The 22,847-nt window shown below is 46.7% G+C and overlaps 2 protein-coding genes and 1 long non-coding RNA gene across 10 annotated transcripts in view; 1 reads left to right on the forward strand and 2 right to left on the reverse strand.

Annotated features, from left to right (window-relative positions):
- BNIPL (BCL2 interacting protein like) lies at window positions 1-7,914 on the reverse strand. 5 transcript variants are annotated; one of them, XM_047847852.1, is made up of 10 exons: window positions 7,317-7,914; window positions 6,254-6,427; window positions 6,029-6,093; window positions 5,370-5,594; window positions 3,067-3,249; window positions 2,774-2,876; window positions 2,479-2,625; window positions 1,295-1,381; window positions 1,017-1,115; window positions 1-646 (listed from the first exon to the last, which is right to left on the reverse strand). In XM_047847852.1, exons 1-10 carry the CDS (start codon window positions 7,358-7,360, stop codon window positions 610-612), a joined length of 1,164 nt encoding a protein of 387 aa, XP_047703808.1. In that variant the 5' UTR covers window positions 7,361-7,914; the 3' UTR covers window positions 1-609. The 5 variants fall into 5 exon arrangements, with proteins under 5 accessions (XP_047703808.1, XP_047703810.1, XP_047703809.1 ...); XM_047847854.1 differs by having other exon boundaries at window positions 6,254-6,346; window positions 7,317-7,913; XM_047847853.1 differs by having other exon boundaries at window positions 2,479-2,610; window positions 7,317-7,912.
- Window positions 55-9,686, forward strand: LOC125159472 (uncharacterized). Its single transcript, XR_007149796.1, has 3 exons — window positions 55-140; window positions 614-671; window positions 9,611-9,686. It is a non-coding gene; the product is annotated as an uncharacterized LOC125159472 (long non-coding RNA).
- PRUNE1 (prune exopolyphosphatase 1) overlaps window positions 8,217-22,847 on the reverse strand; it is a 19,939-nt gene continuing 5,308 nt past the window's right edge. For 2 of the 4 annotated variants that reach the window (XM_047847849.1, XM_047847848.1), the window contains exons 2-8: window positions 19,738-19,830; window positions 19,001-19,203; window positions 16,003-16,187; window positions 15,252-15,410; window positions 14,531-14,625; window positions 12,515-12,673; window positions 8,217-10,159 (exon numbers count right to left, since the gene is read on the reverse strand). In XM_047847849.1, coding sequence (XP_047703805.1) covers window positions 9,731-10,159; window positions 12,515-12,673; window positions 14,531-14,625; window positions 15,252-15,410; window positions 16,003-16,187; window positions 19,001-19,203; window positions 19,738-19,776 — 1,269 coding nt within the window. In that variant the 5' untranslated portion in view covers window positions 19,777-19,830 and the 3' untranslated portion in view covers window positions 8,217-9,730. Of the gene's footprint in view, window positions 10,160-12,514; window positions 12,674-14,530; window positions 14,626-15,251; window positions 15,411-16,002; window positions 16,188-19,000; window positions 19,204-19,737; window positions 19,831-20,964; window positions 21,574-22,847 lie in introns of those variants that run through there. The other 2 variants (XM_047847850.1, XM_047847851.1) reach the window with 2 other exon arrangements.

Consider the following 22,847-nt stretch of genomic DNA (forward strand, 5'->3'; position numbering starts at 1 on the left):
TTACATCGTGCATCGCAGTTTATTAACCGCTACGGATCTGAGTTTACGAGACAAGACGAAACTACAGGCTTTGAAAGCGCTCCTTCCCAGGCTCACAGGCAGCAGACGTGACGAAGAAGGAAACAGTGGTTCTTCAATACGTAGGGAGCTGACTCCTGGTCCCCCAACAGACGGGGTGGGGGTGGGGGGCTTGCCGCGGTCAGTTATGCCCCACCCACCCTGAGCTTCACAGGCGACCAGGGGCTCCCATTTGAAGGGGGAGGAAAAGAGGACACTCAGTGAGATGCAGTTATTTGCCCAGGGTTCTGCAGCTCAAGCAGGACTAAAACCCACAGCCTTGCCCTTTCCCATACAAGACACCCCTACATGCACCCTTACTGCTGAAATGATGTGTCGCCTCCCCCCACCCCCGCCGCAGATCAGGTTCCGGACCTCAGAACTTTGAAGGCAGGGTTATGAGAGGAATGACACCCCAATGATATGTGAAGGTCCAGTGGCACTAGGGTTGAAGATGAGGTGGTTTAGGAAGCAGCCCAGATATTTCAGGGTTAGGGCATAGGCAGATCAGTATCTTTGCTTGGTTCTAAGGTCCTTGAGTCCTGTCTTATACTAGGTGCCTCCTGAGCCATGGAGATCCCTGTCCAGCCTAGGAGAGAGAGAAAAACAAAAAGGTGGGTACAGGAGCAAGACCTGGATTTTACCTACTGGTTTGGGGAGAGAAGCCAGAGAATTGAAGGAGAAGATCTGGTGCTGGTCAAGCTGGAGTTCCCCTAGGACCTCCCCCCAACACATGTTTTCTCCTTTGCACTGCCAACATATCCCTTCTTGACCTCTAGGGGTGATCTCAGTCTCCTCTAAATTCGGTGCTGTGAATATTCCTTTATTCTTGGATGCCTCAGCACTTATATGTATCGTTTTTTATTTAGTTCCCCTGCATCTCTCCCAAGGCATTAAGAAAACGGGAATTGGCTTTATACGTCCCACCCCCAACTTTTATCCTTAAGCTCGGAACTCACTGTCTGACAGCTTCAGGGATGTGAATCTGATCCAAGGAGATGAGTTGGGCCAGCTCTCGCAGGCTGTTCAGAAAACGGATCTTTCGTGTGAACTTGGAACTGAAAAGAGAGGATAAGCCAAGTGTGTGTTGTACTGGGAAGAGGGCTCCTGGAGAGGCTTACAAAGGGACATGTGACAAGTATAGCATGGTTAAGGCTAGAAGGAGCCAGGGTGGGGCAAGACCTTCTTAATCTTGATTTTGAAAATGGGAGCGGGTCCTGGTCCCCAAAGCTTGTACCTGATGAAGGGTCGCAGCAGTGCCAAGAATGCCTTCACATACCATGTGGTGTGGACAACGACCAGGCCACGCAGGTTTTTCCGGAGGCTGCAGAATAGGAGATTGTTCTGTTCTCCCACCTTCATTCTAGAAAATCAGGTGGAGCTATCTTCTGTGCTTTCACTTCTGCAGTTTCTAGATTTCTCTGGCAGTTGGGGCTAGTCCCTGCTCCTCGGCCACAGTCTGAGCCCCACCCATCATGTTTAGCCCTGCAAAGCTCCTGTTTTATTTCTTTTTAAATCTTTTTTTTAAATGTTTATTTATTTTTGAGAGAGAGACAGAATGCAAGCAGGAGGAGGGACAGAGACAGAGGGAGACACAGCAGAATCCAAAGCAGGCTCCAGGCTCTGAGCTGTCAGCACAGAGCCCGATGCGGAGCTTGAACTTGTGAACTGTGAGATCATGACCTGAGCCCAAGGCCAGAGCTTAACCAACTGAGCCACGCAGGTGCCCCAAGGCTCCTTGGTTTTAGGAATCTCTTGCCAGAACTCTTCAGCCTGGAGTCCTCCTCTGCCCCACCTCCCTCCTGTGCCCTACCCTTGCCTAAGTCCTTGGCGACTCCCCTGTCCTCTCCCCTTGTGACGAGGACAACTGACAGAACTCCAGGTGGAGGAAGGCCAGTGGGGGGGGAGGGGGGAAGAAACAAAAAGAAAGAGAAAAGTGAGCAAAGGGAAGATGGGGAAAGAAAGGAGGAAAAGGGAACATCGCATGGAACAAAGCCTTACGGGTCAGGGAAGCAGGCAGAGAAGAGAGGCAGAGACAGTGGCTCCTGGGAAATGAAATAAATGGTGAGATGGTGACCAAAGGGAGCACCTTCTGTGTGCCAGGCAACATGCCACGCTGATTTATTTGATTTTCACACGTGCGTGATGGCGAAGGTATTCTTGTTGCTGTTCTGCAGAGAAGGAAATGGAGTCCCAGGGAGGCTAAGTGACTTGCCGAAAGTCATACAGCAGGTAAATGGGAAAGGCAAGATCTGCGACTAGATTTCCCTGACTCCGAGAGAGGACGGAAGACAGGAGAGGCCTGGAAAGGGGTGTAGAGGGACAAGGTGAAGAGGAAGGGGCTACGTGGAAGAAGAAAGAATGGAAAGAGGGAAAGAGAAGGCACAGAGAGAGTGGCAGCCCCGCTGCCCCGTGGCTCACCGCCGGTCCAGAGCATGGTAACACTGGCGCATCCAGCCCAGAGGTGGGACCTGGGCTCTAGTCGTGCCTCCGCTCAAGTGGACAAGCAGGTAATTTTCAGCCACCAGCAGCTCCAGAGTTCCCACCATATACCTGGGGGGCACACAACTGTCAAGGAAGGGACATGCTTCAGGATGTGGGGTGTCGGGGGGACATGACTGTAGACTTTCCAGTCAGCTGCTGATCACAGGGCGTTCTTGTTGTTGCTTTTCCCTCCCAACATCCACCCTGGGGCCCTTCAGGGTGTCGGACTCACCTGAACAAGTGCTCCATGACATAGGTATAGTTGGGGATGCTGCTGCTGGGTAGGTAACAGGAAGCAAAGACAATGACAGCATTGAGGCCATCACCATGGTAACCTGGAGAGGACAAAGGGACCATTTATTCAGTCAACAGCTACACATTGACAATACATCTGTTTAGGTTGAAGGACTCTGAGGGTCTCTGAAAGTTACAGGAAGAATTTTGTACCCAGTAACTGAGTTTCCAACTCAAGCCTTTTATTCAGTAAGTCACAGTTCTTACCCCTCCACTTATGGTAGTCATTACCTCCATGAGAGAGGGCTTTCTTATAGGGCTCAATGACCGTCATGTCCACTCGCTGTTCCCACTGTCCTGTTCGGAACACTCTCCAGTGACGACCATCTTCTCCAGCTACATCCCACACACAACCCCGGCCCAGCCTTTCTGCTGCTTCACTGGCCCCCAGACCCTCTGCACGGGGCAGCTCATCTAAAAGAGAGGGATGGGGAAGGGTCCATAAGGCACGGTACATACCTTCAGTGTCTTGTAACTTCCCCAGGTTCTTAGAGTTGATTACTCCAACATCTCATTCCTCAGTGTTTTCCAGGACTCCAGCCCTAGTTTGCCCAATCAATACAACCACTTGCTGGTTTCTATTTCCTGTGACTCATGATCCTCACTTTTTCACTAGACACTGGACTTGAGGTAACCCTGCACTATGGTAGGTCCATGGCCCTTGCCAGTATTAGTTTTTTTCCGGATTCTTCTTTCCATGCTTTTCCTTGGGTGAGCTCATCTCTTCCCATGTCTTCAATCACCACCAGTAAGGTGATGATTCCAAATTTGCCTCTCTAACCCACACGTCTCTCCTAACTCCAGACCCATGTCCCTAAACGCTTAGAGTGGACATCTCTAGTTTGTGTCATCTTCAAGTCACCAGACCCAGCTGTAAGTCAGACTCATTCTCTTCCTCCTCTCTCCCATATTTCCTTTTTTTTTTTTTTCTTATTTTTGGGAGAGCACAAGTAGGGGATGGGTAGAGAAAGAGGGACAGATGATCTGAAGTGGGCTCTGCTTTGACAGGCTGACAGCAGTGAAGCTGACGTGGGGCTCGAACTCATGAACTGCAAGATCATGACCTGAGCCAAAGTCAGACACTCAATCAACAGAGCCACCCAGGTGCCCCAGCCATATTTCCTTTCTTGATGACTCCATCCATCTAGCTGCCTGAGAGAGAAAACTGGTGTTATCCAAGATTTTCTTCTCTGTCAGTGCTCAAGCCAGCTGGACCCCATATCTTCTTCCATCTATCTCCATTATATTCTCTTATTATTCTTTCCACTATTGCTGTCCTGATTCAGGTTCTTAGCATTACTCACCTGGCTTTAGTGCTAACCTCTTAACTGGTCTCCTTGCCTCTAGTTTGTTTACTTCATTCCACCTTCTACCCCCTTGCTACAGCAAGCTTTGTTTTCTACCCTACCTTTCTTATTCAAATGGCAATATACCATATCCAGCAATTCTGCATGATCCTTCCATAGCAATGGAAACAGCCGCTTCATCTTAAGAAATTGTTGCCTAGTATTTAGTACTCCATTGCATGGACACACCATATTAGATTTAATACTCGACTGATGGACCTTTATTTAGGTTGTTTCCAACCTCTTTAGAGCCGTCAAATCTGATCATGTTACTCCCTTGATTAAAACCATTCAGTGCCTTTTCATTGCCTACAGGATAAAATCTAAACTCCTCAGTATGGTAGCAAGGACCTCCATGATTTGACTCTTGCCAACTTAACATAGCACCCTGATTCAGAAGCTCAAGTGACAATTTGGACATGTGGTTGGCATCTGAAGTCCAGGGCAATCCTGTAGGGGAGCCCTTAACCTGTGGGGTCTGTGCTGACTCCAGTCAAGCAGCATGGCTGAACTGTAAGACACCCTTTTGATGTCTGGAGAATTGGTTGGGGTGGGGAAAACCCACACATCTGGTGTCGGAAGTGTTGTGAGTAGAGAAGAAACAAAGTTTTCCTTAATATCAAAATAGTCATGCTTAATACTTTGAATTCTCCAACATGCCACGTTCTTACCCAACTTGTTTCTTCCACCTAGAATGCCTCCCAGCTACCTGATAAAGGCCAGCTCAGAATCACCTCCTCTGTGAAGTCTTTCCTAATGTTTCTCAGGCAGAATTGACCTTGTTCTCATCCCTGCTGACCATAACCTATACATATGTAGACCATAATCCTTAACTATATTTATTTGCATAAAATATGCATATTTTAATTTCCTATTAAACAGATAATTCCCTGAGGATAGGACTATCTTATTCATCTTTATAACTCGGTTCTTGCTCAGTAATAGCATGTAACACTCACCGGATAAAATTTTCCTTAATAAACAAAGGACCCTCCCCACCCCTCTACTGATGACTCTCGCATGGGATCTATAGGCTCTAGCTTTCTGTTCTGAGGAAAGTAATATTGCTGACCTTATCACTTGGTCCCCACATTATTGCTTCTAACTTTAGTCCGATTAAATCCATCCTGAGCTGCTTTAACTCTAGCTTCTACTCCTACCAGCTCCAGCCTCAGGTTTCTTTCCCACCTTCCCATTCAAATTCATGTCCACTGTCCAGCTGCTCCGAGTCTGAAGGTGTCTCCAGTTCGTCTACCTCCAGGTCAGAACTGCCATCAGGAGAGGAAGGTTCGGAATGAGTGGGAGAAGCTCCACGGCCTCCAGTCTCCTTAGTCAGATTCAGCTGCAACTCTGGGGCAGAGAGACGCTTACGCATGGGGCGTGGGCTACACAGGGCTAAAGTGCTTGGTGTACCTGGGATTGGGAGAAAGGAGAAAAGAATAAAAAAGTATGTGTGTGTTGGCAAGAAGAGATGGAATTCCTGCATATAGAAGTAGTGAGATGGGGTAAATTCTAAAGAAGAACTAACATGGGACATTGGGGAAAAGAGAAGTAGAACTGTGATGGGATGAGGGCAGCAGTCTGGGCTAGAATCAAGAACTTGAGGCCTACTTTTTTTTTTTTTTAATGTTTATTTATTTTTGAGAGAGAAAGAGCGTGAGTGGAGGAGGGGCAGAGAGAGAGGAAGACACAGAATCCGAAGCAGGCTCTAGGCTCCCAGCTGTCAGCACAAATCCCGACACGGGGCCTGAACTCATGAGCCGTGAGATCATGACCTGAGCCGAAGTTGGACACTCAACCGACTGAGCCACCCAGGGGCCCCGAGACCTATGTTCTAATTTACCAACCTGCCTGTGAGTCTCTCTTGGGATCCTCAGGATCTTCAGAACGGTCAACTTCTTCAGGAAGAAGTCTAGAGGGGAAAGATTCCAAGGGGGAGCAGAAATGAGGGTAACCGCATCGAGCCAGGTATCAGTTTATCAGTCCTCTTGCCCTGCCACGATCTTCTCACCTCTGCCTCCCTCCCCCGCTCCTTCCTTCAAGTCCTAAGGAACATCCCTCAAGGTCCTCACCTGGGGAATCCCTCATCCTGCCACTCTTCCTTCAGCTCCAGCTCCCCGAGTCTCAGGGGTGCTGCTGGCCCTGCTTCAGCATTCTCCCCAGCCCTAAGAGTCCCAGGGGAGAAGAGGTGATCGTGAGACAAACTCGGCAGTGTCTTCAGGGAACTGGATCGTAGGTAGGAGACACTGGGAATGAATAGTAATTAAGGTACAGAGCAGAGAGCAGGCCTTAAGAAAACCCTCAGATCTCTTGTCTTCTGGATACTTCTACTACCTCCACCCCTTCCTGGAAACAGATCACCCCCACGGTGGGGTTTTCAGAGCCCAGGGAGGGTGGAATGTAAAGCTAATCGTATAATCGTATTTAACTCTGTGGCCTTGCTCTACCTACACGAGAGTGGTAAAGATATTCCTTGTTACATACGATTGGGTGGAACTTGACAGACCCGCCCAGCTGTCACCAGGCAGAGCTGGGGATGATGGCACCTCGTCAGGCCTGATGCTGGGGAGTGGTCAGGGCAAAGACTGGCAGAGGTGGAGGGGTGGGGGAAGAAGGTAAGGAGGAAGATTTGCTGGGAAGGAGTACCTGGACCTCAGCTTCTTTCTGGGTCAGCTTTCCTGAGGGCCATTCTGGGGAGTGGATATTAGAAAACACAACAGGCAGGCTTTTCTTTCTTTCTTTCTTTTTCTTTTAAGCTTATTTTGAGAGAGAGAGAGAGAGCAAGCAGGAGAGGGACAGAGAAAGAATCCCAAGCAGGTCCATACCATCAGCACGGAGCCACATGTGGGGCTTGAACCCATGAACCATGAGATCATGACCTGAGCCGAAACCAAGAGTCAGGCGTTTAACTGACTGAGGCACCCAGGCCCCCCAATGGGCAGTTTTATCAGATACAACACAATAGGGGATTATCCTGAACCCCCAGTTCCCCATTTTCTACCTGAAGCCACCCTACTCCTCTGCAAATTCCTTTTCTTGCAGTCGGGTCTCTTCCAGGAAGCCAAGATTTGCCCTGGTCAGAGCTCACAACTATTTATTGCTCGTTTCCAATCCAGTGGGCCAGATCTTACTTACCCAAGGTCTAACGTCTTTTCTCCCACCTCTTGTGTGGTCCCCATCTTGCCACGTTGGTCTGTCTCCCTTAAATGTTTGCAGCTGTCTTGAGAGTGGGTTGTCCTGGCTCCCCAGAACTTTCGTGGCCTTCTCTGTCTCACTGCTAGATGCTCCTGCCTCCAAGGAAGGCAACCTCGCTTTCAAACAGGTTTTGCCACCTCCCTTTCCCTTCCCAAGGAACAGGTTTGCCCAAGAGAAAAACCCTGCCTATGTGGGGGCGGGCTTTGGAGGAGAGAACATTTTCTAAAATGGCTAGTCTCAGGGGAGTCAAGGAAGGCAATTTGTTTTCCCTTCCCGACTCCTTATAATCTTCTGGAAGCTACTCTTTATTTTTTTTAAAACTTATTTATTTTGAGAGAGACAGAGAGCAAGCAGGGGAGGGGCAGAGAGAGAGGGAGAGAGAGAAGCCCAAGCAGGCTCTTGCAGAGTGAGTGCAGAGCCCGACATGGGGCTCAGTCTCACAAACCATGAGATCATGACCTGAGCCGAATCAAGAGCTGGACCTTAAGCGACCGAGCCACCTGGAGGCTGCTCTTTAAACAAAAAAATAAAAAAAACCAAAAAGCAAAAGACAGTGGTAAAAAAATATTTTGGTTTTGAGACTATCTTGGCCCCACTTTTTGAGCATAAGCAAGATTGGGAAAGCCATCTTTAGGAGCGTTCTGGGTTCTAGAAGAAGAAACAAATGAAAGGCTGAGGATAAGGAGAGATAGAAGGCTGTCACTCCTCATTCCCAAAAAGAGTTAATGAAGGGAGCCATCCCCTAGAGCAGGAAGAAGGGAGATGCGTCTTGAGGAGACTGAAACCATTATCAGAGGGAAGGGCCTGATTACGGTTATAAAAAGAGACAATGAGACCCCAAACAGGAAAAAAAAAAAAGTATTTAATACTTTAACAAAATGCAAAATAAGGTACCCGAGTTACAAAACATAAATTCCTTTGGTTCAGAAATCACACAACTATTTTTACCTTCCAATGGCTACAGACATCATCCCCTAAAGCGAAGTCACATCATCCCCCTCTTACTGAAGACGTCATGCCAAAACTGTCACACATCCCACTGTTCAGTGGAACCACTGGCAACTTACATGGAATAGGGCCGTGGGGTAGGAAAAAGGGGAGCAGGTTGGTCTGAAGGCAAAAGGGAGACTCTACACATGCAGAACGAGTCAGTGGGGGAGTGCTCTGTGGGTCACTACGGTATGAATCACACCCCTGTACATGCTACATGAGGCTGAGTCCCTTGGTACAATCACATATAAATACAATTCACCCACCCTGAGCTTTCCCAGGGAAAACACAAATAAAATACATACACACACACACACACACACACACACACACAGAAGCAGGGGAGAGATGGCAAAAGAGGCAGATCCCAGAATACCAGAGAACATCTAGCCCAGACCCTTGGTCTTACAGATGGGGAAAATGAGACCTAGAGAAATGAAGGGTCTTGCCAAGAGAGACATAGTTCATGGCACTCAGTATTAGAACTCCATGTTCCCTTCGATATGAACAAGAAGAGAACGAGATGGACAAGGAATTTGGGGCCACCAAAGCAGGGCATAGAGCCGGGGCTCTCACTGCACTTTTGCTATCTTTTGGGAAGAGTGCCTATACGGTCTTAAGGCCTTCCTGGGTGTCTCCTGAACTCTCAAGAACCAGGGGTCTTCTGGGTCTTTTCAGGGTCCCCGTGGCTCTGGGGTATCCCAGAAACTGAGAGCCATGCCAGCTGACCAGGACAGAAGATAATGGCCTCCCAACAATCCTAAAAGAGTCAGAATGAGCTCAGAACACAACTGTGGCCACCTCGGCCTTAGATACCACCACTTAACTGGGGGCAGAAAGAGGAATCATGGGGCCGGATTCTGCTGAAGGCTGAAAACAGCAAGAGAAGTTTCCAAAAGCACACTCTCTCTTCTATCTAGCTTAAAGGAGGTAACCAATAAATACCTAAATGAATAAGAGAATAAATGAATACAAGGAGACAATGATTGCTTGGTTTCATGAGAGATACCGGTTCTGTTGAAGAGCCTTACTGAGGGCACTGCTGGGGTATGCTTTCCTGTGCCGCTCTGCTGCAGCTATGCAGGTACTACCTTGTGCCCCTGGCCAACGAAACAGAGGAGAGTCAGTGCAGATTCGGAGAATTAAATTAAATAATATAATCTGTCTAATGGGTAGAGATCTGGAGAAAAGGCCAAAAGCCATCCCTCAAGCAACTGTTTTCTTTCACTTCTTTCTCCTCCCAGGTTCACGAAAACAGTACACCAGACCCCAGAGCACCGAAGTCAGAACTGCTGACACATCTCAACACGTGCAACTGAGGTGGTTCAAGCAACCGCCCTCCCTACCCCAACCGCCCCCAGCAGTCACTTCTGAGACAGTGAGGCAGCAGTCGACTGTGACAGTGAGATCTGACTGCACTTCTCGAAGATGGCCTCAGCTGAGAGTTTTGGCAGCCCCTGATCCAGGGGGCATTCGTCCACCAGGCTGTTCATGGGCGTGGGGGGCAGTGGAGGCTCCTCCTCATCTTGACTCAGTCCAGGCACCAGGGAGCTCCCCGCCCTGTCCAAGTCCTTGTCCGCCTGCTCCCTGCACACACCCTCGGTCTCGGGCTGCCCTGACGGGATCTTCACAGAGTCAGAATATGCTGACAGGGCCTCCTGGAGCAGAGGCAGAAGTTTCTTCCGAGATACCTGGGTGTTGCCCTGAAGATAGGCCTGGAGGTTAGGGTGGGTGCTTGGGGCAGGGGTCAGCTTCAGGGACGGAGAGTGGGAGCATTCCAGAACTCCACAGATCTAAAGAGGAGACAAGATGGGGAGATGGTACGTGAGGTGGTGAAGCAAACAGCTGGGGTCTCTTAAGTTAGAGGCTTCCCTTATAAAAGGAGAAACACTTTTGATTAAATCAGCCAGAGTTCAGTATTACTGCGAATACATATAGTATTTAGAAACAGAAGAAACATTTGATGTTTATTTTTAAGACAGACACAGAGAGAGAGAGACAGAATGTGAGTGGGGGAGGAGCAGAGAGAGAGGGAGACAGAATCCGAAGCAGGCTCCAGGCTCTGAGCCATCAGCCCAGAGCCAGACACGGGGCTCGAACCCATGAACTGCGAGATCAGGATGTGAGCTGAAATAGGACGCTTAACCGACTGAGCAACCCAGGCGCCCCAATTGAGATCATATATTTAATTTTTGTAAACCCAAGCCTGGAGAGATTAAGCATCTTGAGCAAAAGCACGTAGATGATGGGAGTCTGAACCAGAACCCAGGACCCCCTGACCTAGTGTTGTTTCCAAGTGTATATCTGTGCTCAAAAACTTGAACTCTATCCTTAGCTAGAATGAGACACACATGTAGACTGAGGTCAGGGGCAAGACAGAGGCAGAAAGAATGAACAGATCAAAGTGGGGGTGGGAGGTACATCAGGCGTGGTGCTGAGCCTGACCACTTCCACATATTACCTCATTTAATCGTCACAACTACCCTCTAAAATTTGGATTAGTATTACCTTCATTCACAGGTAGGGAAACAGAGGCTTAGATGAAGTAACTTGCCTAAGGTCACAGTTTGAATGAAGCAAAACTGACACTTGAAGCCAGGTCTGCCACCAAAACCAGTGTTCTAAACCACTCTCTTCTATTGTTTCCAACAGAGGAGGAAGAGATGAAATGGCAGGACACGCTGTGAAACCTCTTTCCCATTTCCCAGTGCAGAGGCAGCCTGGACAGTGGGGGAACCCTCTGTTATCTGCAGAACTTTGCAAGGGTGTGGTGGGGGGGGAAGGTGGGGACACTTAGGAAGGTGGGAGAGACACTTCCCATGGCCAAAGCACCCTTTCCTTCTGGACACGATTAGTGAGAGCCACCATTTATTCAGTGCTTACTCTGTGCCCAGCAATGTACTTTACGTACGATATTAGGTTTAATGAGCACATCAGGCCAATCAGTGGGTAATACTATGCCACGTACAGATTCAGAACTCAACTGACTTGCCTGAGCTCAGAGAGCAGGTAAGTGGCAAATCTGGGACAGAAAACGTGTCCATCTGCCTTTTAAAACTGTAGTTCTGGGGTACCTGGGTGGCTCAGTCAGTTGAGTCTGCTTTGGATTCTGTGTTTCCCTCTCTCTCTGCCCCTCCCCTGCTCATATTCTCAAAAAATAAAACGTTAAAAAAAAAACCAAAAACACAAAAACTACTTCTTTCCACAGTGCCAAACTACCTTCCACTGAATGAAATCACATTTGCTTTGTGGAAGAGAAGAAAGGGTGACATACCTTCCATGGATGCAAAAGATTATCAGGCTGTATGCAGACCAGTCTTTAGCAGCCTTCACGTAGCCCAATAAACCCCAAAGTCCCTGGACTGCCTCACATCCACTTTTTTTTTTTAAATTTTTAAATGTTATTTTTGAGAGACAGAGAGAGACAGAGCATGAGGAGGGGAGGGGCAGAGAGAGGAGGAGACACAGAATCTGAAGCAGGCTCCAGGCTCTGAGCTGTCAGCACGGAGCCTCATGTGGGGCTTGAACTCACGGACCGTGAGATCATGACCTGCGGACGCCCAACCAACTGAGTCACCCAGGTTCCCCTCGCGTCCACTTTTAAATTCTTCTTCCCTGGGCTAATTGCCCAGTAACCAACAGAGGAAAAGAAAGGGGAAGAAGTGGGAAAGGTGGCCAAACAGATCAGGAAGGAACACCTGTGCTTCAATCCCTTTTCTACAGAATTAGCATTAGACACTGTCATTCATCGCTGCACAGTTAAGTAGTAGAAAAGGCTTCTCTTGAGTTTCCCATTTTCAAGGCCATAGGGTAAAAAGGAAGGAACTGATTTTCTGGGGTGAAGATTAAAGATTAGGCTGAGAATCGAATTTTAACTCCAGATTTATAACACTGTCTTTTAATCTGATTTCAAGGTCCTTCTAAGTGGGAACTGTGTCTCTAATTCCCTTTGAATCTCTCTTAACAGTATGACTAAGGCTATTCACATATAGAGAGAATGGGGAAGGGCAGGGAGGGAGGATTCTGGAAAGAGGTCAAAGGACTTCTGTGTAAACACAAAAACCAAGCAGAGGTCTTTACAGCACTGGGCAGTGCTCACAAGCAGAGCTCTGTAGGGACCTCAGGCTGGAGAAGAGACAGAGACTCACCATCATTCGGAGCGCTGCATGGGGACAGAAAATAGCCAGCTGCCGCACTGGTTCATTGTGAGTGTTGAAAAAGATAGTCATGGCGACCAGGACATCACAGTTGTGCGCCTGGCAGAAAGCATGGAGGTCTGCAATGAGGCCAGACCTCTGCAGGAAGGCCTGAAAAAGAAGAAATGGGGCAATGAAAAGGGCTACCGCTGGACTCTCCTTGTCACCAGTAACAAAACGTGTTCACAAAGGGTATCTTTCCATGTTAACCTGGGTCTTGTTCTCCAGAAAAAAGGTATCCAATATTTACTCTGTGTTCTCTGTGTGCCGGGAAGCAGTATGTAGTATGGGGAAAATATAGGTTTTGCGTTCAGACAGAACTGGTTTGAAGATCAGCTCTGATAGGTAACTATTAGCTGTACCATCAAGGAGTTGTATCAACCTCTCTGGACTTAAGTTTGAGGATAAAAGATTTACCATGTGCCTATTTTAAGAATTAAAACATGATTGCGTATGTAACATGCCTGGCACGTACAACGCTCTCCTGCTCTTGCCATTTTTTAAGCAAGGTCTTCGCCTCATGGGTATTTTCATTCTAATAGAACAATGGCACACACCGGTAACACACACGGGACAAGTGTATCATTGGCTCTTCATTCTTTGCCAATCTCTACTCTTCTCCAAAGTCTCATGTGGTATTTCCTCTACTGAATACTACTACCAGCCGATCCAGATCAGGGCTTTTCTCTGTCCTTGGCATATCTCACGTGTCAATTTCTCACTGTGTCAATTTATGCTATTTGGCAAGCCTTTTCTACTCTTATGTTTGTTTCCCAAACTAGGCAGCAAGGGAAGAGACCAGGCCATTTTGTTTTATTAAAATTATTCAGTAGTTTTACACAGTATTTATAGAAAGCTGTACAGACTATGGCAAGATGTGTTCAGATCCAGTTGCCAAATGATTTAAAATGAATATGATATGGAACCAGGTAGTAAAATACCGTTATCAAAGTTACACTCATTCACCATTCAACAAAATTTACTGAGCACCGGCTATGCGCCAGGTACTGTCAAAGGTGCCGATACAGAAGAAACAGGGCTCCAGCCCTGGTGGAGCTGATAAACTGGCAGAGGAATGTAGACAATAAACAAGGAAACCATGAAATTGATCACTTCAGTCCATTAACTGCTAAGGATAAAACAAAATTTAAAATATTTTAGAGATTTTTGAGCACGAAGGATATTATATTAGTCACAGTGGTCAGGAAAAACCTCTTATAAGAGGAGACATCTGAACTAAGACCTGAGTGATAAGGAAGAGCCAGCTCCGCAGAGGGAAAAGCCAGTGCAAAGGCCCTGAGGTGGGAATGAGCTTAATGGATCCCATGAACAGAAAGAAAATGAGTGTGGCTATAGCACTGTGAGTACAGGAGTGGGGCTGGAAGGAGATGAGGTCAGAGAGAGAGAGAGAGAGAGAGAGAGAGAGAGCGCCAAATCAAGGAGGGTCCTGTAAACCACAGTAGGGCTGTTATATTCTTTTTTTCTTTTTTTTTTTTAAGTTGTATTTAAGTAATCTCTACACTCAACGTGGGGCTCGAACCCACGACCCTGAGATCAGGAGTTGCACGCTCCTCTGACTTAGACAGCCAGGTGCCCCTGGGGCCTTTAGATTCTATCAGGAGCGCAATGAAAAGGCAGCAAAGGAAGGGAGCTGATGTGATCAGAATTACATCTGTTTTGTTTTGTTTTGTTTTGTTTTTTCAGACTTACACCTTATAAAGACATGACTCTGGCTGCTATGGGGAGAATGGTTTGTAGGGGTGCAAGAGCAGAGGCAGGGAAACCGGTATGCAGGCTATTGTGGTAGTGCAGTGAGAGGTCACGGACTGTGGGAGTGACAGCAGACCTGTCTGCTGAAAGGGAAAGGTATATGGGTACAAGATTTATTTTGGAGATGAGCCAGCAATGAGGGGCAAGGTTACATATATAACTGAAGATTTTCTCTCCCCACCCACGCCTTGCTCTTACCTCCAAATCCATATATATTGCACTAATGGCCACCTTAATGCCTTGTCTGCAAATGGTCTTCTGGTCCTTTCTCAGCATTTGCTCAGTGGTCAGTCCTAGACAGTGAATGTGAGACCAGGAGTCAAACAAGAGAGCCCAGGGTCCCCAGCCCAGGAAGGTGAGGACACCAAGATGGGTCAAAGGTGAGAACAAACACAGCCTCTCCTTGGGCCAATAGGGGAGATAACTAATTATTATATGATTATAAACAGATTATTTTACCCCCTTCTGTGTTGTTTTAACCTTCTGTAAGTACATGTGGTACTTTTTTTTTTAAGGTCAATAGGTAGTATCTGGGTAACAAATTATGGAAGTTTTTTTGTTCTCTTCCTTTGTCCTTTGTATATTTACCCTAAATGTTTCTTCTGCTTCCCTAAACAATTATCTAGATGTCACTCAGATAATTTAGCATTCCCTCAGCAGATTTTACTCATATACTTTCTGATTAGCCCAGAAACCTCTGACACTCTTAATATATTCCTCCTTCTCCTACTCATTAGCCAGGATAGTAAATCAATTGATTAGCTCATGATCAGACTCACATACTACCTCGGTTCTCTCTGATTAAAGCATTATACATGCTCTGAAAACTGTTTCAATAGTGTTCAAAAATACTGTGAACAAGGCTTGTCCATCTGTTTTCTCATGCGGGAGGGAGAGAAGTCAGTTTACTGTTTCACACCTGATACATCAAACTTTGCCTTTTGTAGAGAATCAAAGATGTCATTTCTCTTGGGCAGATCTGGGAAGAGGGCCTCCAGCTTCTCCACATATCTGCTGTCCTTTGGGGTTGCCTTTCCAACTTTCAGGTCCATGTTGACACAGTCCAGGATGATTGTTCCTGTGGAGGCAGGAGGCAGGACTCAAATCCCATGGCCTTCCATTCACAACCACTAGAACACACACAACCCTCCAACCAGGTGGACATAATACAGGGAAGAGCGTGCAGCAAACACACTGGAAACGAAATGAGGAACTGGGACTATGTGCTGAGTAAGACCACCCAATTCCAAACTAAAATGTGGGCAGGCAGAAAGGGTGCCTGAGCAGCTCAACCCTCAGAGATCTTGAGACCAAGTCAGAGAGACACGATCTCCCTCCCAAATTCCATTAAAAACACCTAGAAGTTGGAAGAGATAGTCTAGTTCAATCTCTCTCTCTCTTTTTTATTTTTTACAAATGGAGAAAATGAGAACAAGAAAGGTTGAGAAATCTTTGCTCAAGGTCACATAGCCACCAATAGGCAGCTTCTAGGTCTGTCTTCCTTTCTGCTTTCACCACAGCCTTTTCATGCCTGATTGCCCCCTGAAAGAACCCAGCCTTTGATACGAGCTGGATAGCTTTGAAAGGGTATGATTAAGCTAGAAGAGGCTAGACGTTTCCACTCTCCTCTGGGGTGGACACGGAGGAACTAACCCGAAAGCCACCCTCACCGTGCAGAAGGGCTGCAGTTTGCCTGTCCAGGATCTCTGGTGCCCCCTGCAGGATTCTCTCGGTCACCAGGGTAGCGCAGGATCCCACCAGCTCAACTGAAATGTGGCAGGGAGGGCAGTGTCTCTGCTCGATGGGTCGATGGTCTAGCACCTCTGCAACTGTCTCCTCTAGGGCCGAGTCACTTCTGTGTGGGAAAGTGGGTGTGGGGAAAAGAGAAAGATAGGTGGGGGGACTCCAGCTGCTTGTAACCAAAGCTCCACCTCACCCATGAAGGAAAATGCACATCTTAGGCAAACACTTAAGAACTTTGGTCACTTCCACCTCGGCCTCACTGCTCTCAATTCTTTTCTTTCATGTGAGAACCGAAGTCATCTTTAAATAGTATATAAACAGGAAAAAATAGTATATAAGTGAACTTGGTGAAGTATCAGCGACAAGCATCTCATCCACGTATTTGATCTCCTTAGGAGCTGCCTTTCCGACTAACACGCTTGGCACCCAGTATTTCAGTCTCTCCTGTCACTCAATCTGCTTAATACCCAAATGGCACACAGTTCACCAGATCCTATGGACTCTACCTCAATCCTTATCCGTCTCCTCCTTTCCAACCCTCTGCTATCGCCTTATTCTAAGCCCTCAATATCTCTCACCTAGATCGTTCCAACAATTTCCCAACCAAACACCCACTTCCCGTCTCAGGCCCTCCTAAGCTATCCTCCACAAAGCTGCTGAGTGATCATCTGAAAAATGCAAATTTGATTCTGTCAGGATCTGGATAAAATATAATTCACAATAGCTCCCCACTATCCTAACATCAAGTCTAATCTCCTCGGCAGGGCCTAAAGGGTGTCCAAAATCTAGCCCCATCCACCTCCCTAGTCTCACCTCTTCCTATGTCCTACTTCTGGGTCACATTTTATGCTCCAGCCATGCATAACAAATTCCATTTCTCCCAATCTACCATGCTATTTCATGCCTGCCTGCCTTTGCTTATATTAATTCCTCTCTCTGCCTGGATGCTCTTCCTAACTACCTCACCTCCCCATTCCAAGAGCAAACACTCAAGAGTGAGATCAAGGGTCAACTCTCTTAGGAAACTTTCCCTCGTATCATCTGCTCCCCTCCAGTATATTTCACTACTCTATCCTCTACACACCTATTTGTCCTCTCGAGGGTCAGTTACCACACACTGCTAACACCCGTCACAATGACACTGAGATATTTTCTTTTGTAGGAAATAATTTTGCTTTTTAAAAAAATTTTTTTATGTTTACTTATTTTTGAGAGAGAGAGAAACAGAGCGTAAGTGGAGGAGGGGCAGAGAAAGAGGGAGACACAGGATCCGAAGCAGGCTCCAGGCTCTTAGCTGTTAGCATAGAACCTGACGTGGGGTTCGAACTAATGAACTACGAGATCATGACCTGAGCCAAAGTCAGATGCTTAACTGACTGAGCCACCCAGGCACCCCCCCACACTTTTTTTTTTAATGTTTATTTTTGAGAGAGAGAGAAACAGAGCATAAGTGGAGGAATTTTGTTTTTTTGTTGTTTTTTTTTAAATTTTATTTATTTATTTTGAGAGAGAGAGAGAGAGAGAGAGGGAGAGAGAGAGAGAGAGAATCCCAAGCAGGCTCCAAGCTGCTTGGCACAAAGCCTGATACAGGGCTTGAAATCACAAACTGTGAGATGACCTAAGCTGAAAACCAAGAGTCAGATGCTTAACTGACTGAGCCACACAAGCGTCCCCCCAAAATAATTTTGCTTTTTAAAAATTAAGAAAAGGGGGGCGCCTGGGTGGCACAGTCGGTTAAGTGTCCAACTTCAGCCAGGTCACGATCTCGCGGTCCGTGAGTTCGAGCCCCGCGTCAGGCTCTGGGCTGATGGCTCGGAGCCTGGAGCCTGTTTCCGACTCTGTGTCTCCCTCTCTCTCTGCCCCTCCCCCGTTCATGCTCTGTCTCTCTCTGTCCCAAAAATAAATAAACGTTGAAAAAAAAAAAATTAAGAAAAGGGACCCCTGGGTGGCTCAGTCGGTTAAGTGTCCAACTTCAGCTCAGGTCATGATCTCACAGTTTGTGAGTTCGAGCCCTGTGTCAGGCTCTGTGCTGACAGCTTAGAGCCTGGAGCCTGCTTCAGATTCTGTGTCTATCTCTCTCTCTGCCCCTCCCCTGCTTGCATTCAGTCTCTCTCTTTTAAAAATAAACATTAAAAAAATTAAAAAAAAAATTTTTTTTTAATTAAAAAGAGTTGGGGCACCTGGGTGGCTCAGTCGATAAGCATCTGACTCAATCTCAGCTCAGGACATGATCTCACGGTTTGTGGGATCAGGCCCCACATCAGGCTCTGTGCTGACAATGTGAATTGCGATTCTCTCTCTCTCTGCGTGTCCCTTCCCTACTCCCAACCCCCCACACACATGCTTTCTCTCTCTTAAAAATAAATACATAAACTTAAAAGAAAATAAAAATATATTTAAAGATTAAAATTAAAAAGACCTGCAACTGGGGCGCCTGGGTGGCTCAGTCAGTTATGCATCGGACTTTGGCTCAGGTCATGATCTCACAGTTGGTGAGTCTGAGTCAGAGCAGAGCCCACTTCAGATCCTCTGTCCCCATCTCTCTCCCTCTCTCTGCCCCTCCCCCAAATCTGCACACATGCTCTCATCTCAAAAAATATTTAAAAAAACCCAAACAGTTGCAACCATTATTCAAAGGCTTCTGTTACAGTGAATCTGCCACAAAATAATGGTACTAAAGGCAGATTTAAATTATTTCTGAGTTATCCTTTAGTTTGACTTCTCTGTGTTTCTATTTCTTTTTGTTACTTGCATAACTGGAGATCTAACAATATTTTCTGTTGATTTTCTATATCTGATATAACCCAGCAATTGCAATTAGCCTGTGAGATCCCCAAGAGCAGAAATTCTTCCTCTCTTTATTTCTTACTCATCAGAGCTCAACATGGCACATGTTAAATATTGGCTTAACTTCCTTCCACTTACTTGGGTAAGACATGATGGTCAACAAGGATAAGGGTGAGTTGGCCAGCCTGGTGCAAGGCATGGAGGTCAATTTCATCCCGGAAAATCAAGAGGGACTCTGGAATGTGAATCTTCTGAAGGAAGAAGACGTTGTCACCTCGTAGAGGTAGCTCAGAACGTTTTATATTTAAAACTGGCACAAAGACTTCCTCAGTCTCTGTTGTCTGGATAAGGAAAGTGAAAAGAACATATGGCAATGTTTTGGCATAGACAGGAAAAGTAACAAGATTATTGGAACCAGAGGAGATATGATCTTGGGGAAGTAATTGCCTTTCTCAAAGCCACAACTACCCAGTTGATAAAAACAAAAGGACAACTCTTGCCCTCTCTCCTTCTTAGTATACATGAAGGTCAAGAAGACAATTCATGGAAAAGACCTGGTTCTAGATGCTGCGGAGAAGGGATTATTAATCCTTAAGAGCTGACCTGGGCATGAGATCACTGGTACCCAGAAGAACTCAAATAATAAACAGCTTGAATTTGCCTTATGATTTACAAATTCTTCAACATACATCTACTCATTTGATCCTCCCAGGGGCACTGCAAAATAGCATCATTTCAGATTTTAGAGATTGTGACCTGAGACTCAGTAAGGTTAAGGGATTCAACTGACCCAAGGGTAACTGGTGTAAAGTGGCAGAGCTGGGTCTTGGATCCAGATCTTTTCATTCTCAAGGACTCTGTTGCTAAGTACTCACCTTTGCCAGGTAAAAAGCCAGGGCAAGAGCTGACACCATGGAGTCCAAGTCACAGGCTTCATTTCCCAGCACAACATGTAGCGGCCGGGACTCCTGTTGAGGAATGAGAATGGGACGCTAGCAGACATACCTTTGTCTGTTTCCACTGCCCTTACACCTGAGCAGGGCTTCCCACACACCCTCTCACTGATCTTCACAGAGGAGGTGGGTCAGCCAATCTTATGACAGTCCTCATTTCATGGATGAGGATATTAGCAGACAGGCCACCTGTGTGTTGCTAAGTTTAAGCATTCCACATCCAACCAGGAGGTAGAAAAGTGCCCTTTCTTCTACTACGCTGTCTCCTTGATTGTTTTTTTTTTAATTTAAAAAAAAATATTTATTTATTTTTGAGAGAGACAGAATGTGAGTGGGTTAGGGGCAGAGAGAGAGGGAGACACAGAATCCAAAGCAGGCTCCAGGCTCTGAGCTATCAGCACAGAGCCCGATGCGGGGCTCAAACTCACGGGCCGTGAGATCATGACCTGAGCCGAAGTTGGACACCCAACCGACTGAGCCACCCAGGCGCTCCTCCTTGATTGTTAACTTAAAGAACAGCAGTAAATAATTCTCTAACGTCTTACGCCTCTTTGGGCACTCGAGAAATCAAAGATAGAACAGTTGGGATAGGTGATAGTCAGGCTGCATCAACCCCAGTTTCCTCCCCTGACCCTGCTGTTTTCAAATAGGAAAAAACATCCATACACTTCTAAATCATAAGAGGCGAAGAGCTTTTGAAAATAAAGGTAAAATAAAATCTAGTCCATGATCCAGTTACCCAATCCATGAAAATGCCCCCAGCCCTTTATTACTATCATTATTATTATTTTTAAAGTAACCTCTATACCCAATGTGGGGCTCGAACTCATGAGCCTGAGATCAGGAGTTGCACGTTCTACCAACTGAGACAGCCAGGTGCCCTGGAACTTTTATTTTTAAAGTTTTGAAAAGTCCAGCTGCTGATAAGAACTGAGGAGGGAGGGATATCTGCTGTTAGTATTAACCTTGTTCCCTTGTGTCTCCCTAGCTATCAGAGTCTTAAATAACAACCTGAAGAGGTAGGTACTTTAAGAATTATGTCCATGGCTCAGTTTAGGGCACAAGAATTCTCTCTTACAAATTTACTTTGGAACTTACACCTCAGCGTGCTTCTGAGAGAGGAAGAGATAAAAACAAAATGAGACCTACCAGTTACAGCAGAGTTTCCTAATTTCAGCACCAGTGGCATTTTGGCCTGGATTGTTCTTTGTTGTAGGGGCTGTCCTGTGTGGGAGAAGTTTGGCAGCAACCCCAGACTGTACCCACAAGATGCTGGTAGCACACCCAGTCATGAGAATCAAAAATGTCTCCAGATGTGCCAAATATTCCCCAGGAGCGCAAAATCACTCCCAGTTGAAAACTGCTAGGTTTTCAGGTAAAAATCCAAACACTCTGACTTCTTCAATCAGGGAAGATTTACTAGATGCCAAGAGTTTAGAAAAGTAGGAATGGGGTTCAGAGGAACAAAACATAGCAAGCAATAGTTATCAAGTAATATAACTATAGGAAGAAAGGGAATCTGGGGGAACCTAGAATCATCTTGCCTATTTGGTTGTTACCCTCCCTCCCCCAGAAAGCTACAGCTAGAAAGGTACAATTTTAGAGGACTTTTGGTGGCATAAATCGCCCTATCCAGTAACTAAACAGGTTTTTTTTCTCCTTAAGTTTTATTTATTTAAATAATTTCTACACCCAACATGGGCTCTACACCCAACATGGGATCCCACAACCCCAAGATCAAGAGTCAGATGATTTTCCAACTGAGCCAGCCAGGTGCCTCAGGTTTTTTTGTTTGTGTTTTTTAAGTTTATTTACTTATTTTGAGAGATAGCACAAGCAGGAGAGGGGCAGAGAGAGAGAGACAGAGAGACAGAGAGAGAGACAGAGAGAGAGAGAGAGAGAGAGAGAATCCCAAGCAGACTCCACACTGTCAGTGCAGAGCCCAACATAGGGCTCAAACTCATGAACTGTGAGATCATGACCTGAACCAAAATCAAGAGTTGGATGCTTAACTGATGGAGCCACCCAGGCGCCCCCCCACACAAGTTTTTTTATTTTAAACTACCCCCCCACCCCCCATATCTCCTACTCCCACCCTCAGAGAAGTACAAAAGGCAGAGGTTTCGCACAAAGGACCTGCGGGGAAAGTCTGCCCTTAGGTTCTCCCCTGCACCCATTTCTCTAAGCCTACCTCAAGAGGATGGCAGGCCAGACCCACTCACACTAACGACACAAGGGAGGGGAGATTCTTTTCAATATTAAACTCTTTTCCTACATAAAGGGAGAATTCAGTCCTATATTAACTCCTCTAACTTGCAATTTCTCCTTCGGATACCAGAGAAAGTCCCCGTTTCCCGGATACCGAGAACTGCCCAGATGGCTGCAGACCAGAGTGACAACACAGCACTTGAGGTAAGTGACTGTGGAGATAGCTTGCTCACTGAAGCAGCAAGGGGAGGCACTGTGTTCACTGGAAAGGGAACTGTGTAAACACGAGCGGCCATATGGCCCGGACTCTAGAGAAATAAGGTAAGAGGAACAGAGAAAAGGCAGAGCAAGTGGGACCCCCCTCGTGCTGGGCCCTCTGAGAAACTTTCCAAAACTCACTCACACTAGTGCTGCTCCAGCTGAATGAGGATGGGTCAGATCCCCAGCATGGAGGGGGGCTAAGCAGGAGAGCAGGAAGTAGGCGCCACATACAACTCCGTGACTCTGAGAGGATATCCACAGGAAGGGGAATAACTAGCCCCTTGTGCTTGTTCAAGCCCAGATAGCAACCCAAAGGAATGAATATCAAAGGAGTCCTCTGGGCTTTCAGCCCATCTTGAAGCAGGCCTGAGCAGAGGCTATGGTGGCATTCCCCTCCCCTGTCACGGTCCACCATCATCCCAGCCTGTCCGGTCTACTCACCACCCACAATACATGCTGTGTATATTCCCAGCTCTGCCCTTTAAGCGGCAGAACTGTCATGTGAAGAGGTCGCCGACTAGGGTTGAATCCCAGCTCTGCTTCTTAATTTTTTTTTTAACATT

This window comes from Prionailurus viverrinus, unplaced genomic scaffold (genome assembly GCF_022837055.1).
Source record: "Prionailurus viverrinus isolate Anna unplaced genomic scaffold, UM_Priviv_1.0 scaffold_50, whole genome shotgun sequence".
Taxonomy (NCBI): Eukaryota; Metazoa; Chordata; class Mammalia; order Carnivora; family Felidae; genus Prionailurus; species Prionailurus viverrinus.

Coding starts and splice junctions, on each gene's coding strand:
- BNIPL (XM_047847852.1), bottom strand. CDS start 7,360: ATGGGGACCACACAAGAGGTGGGAGAAAAGACGTTAGACCTTGG. Junction 6,094..6,253: donor CAGGATGAGGGATTCCCCAG/GTGAGGACCTTG, acceptor TTTCCCCTCTAG/ACTTCTTCCTGAAGAAGTTG. Junction 2,877..3,066: donor GAAAGCCCTCTCTCATGGAG/GTAATGACTACC, acceptor TGTCCTCTCCAG/GTTACCATGGTGATGGCCTC.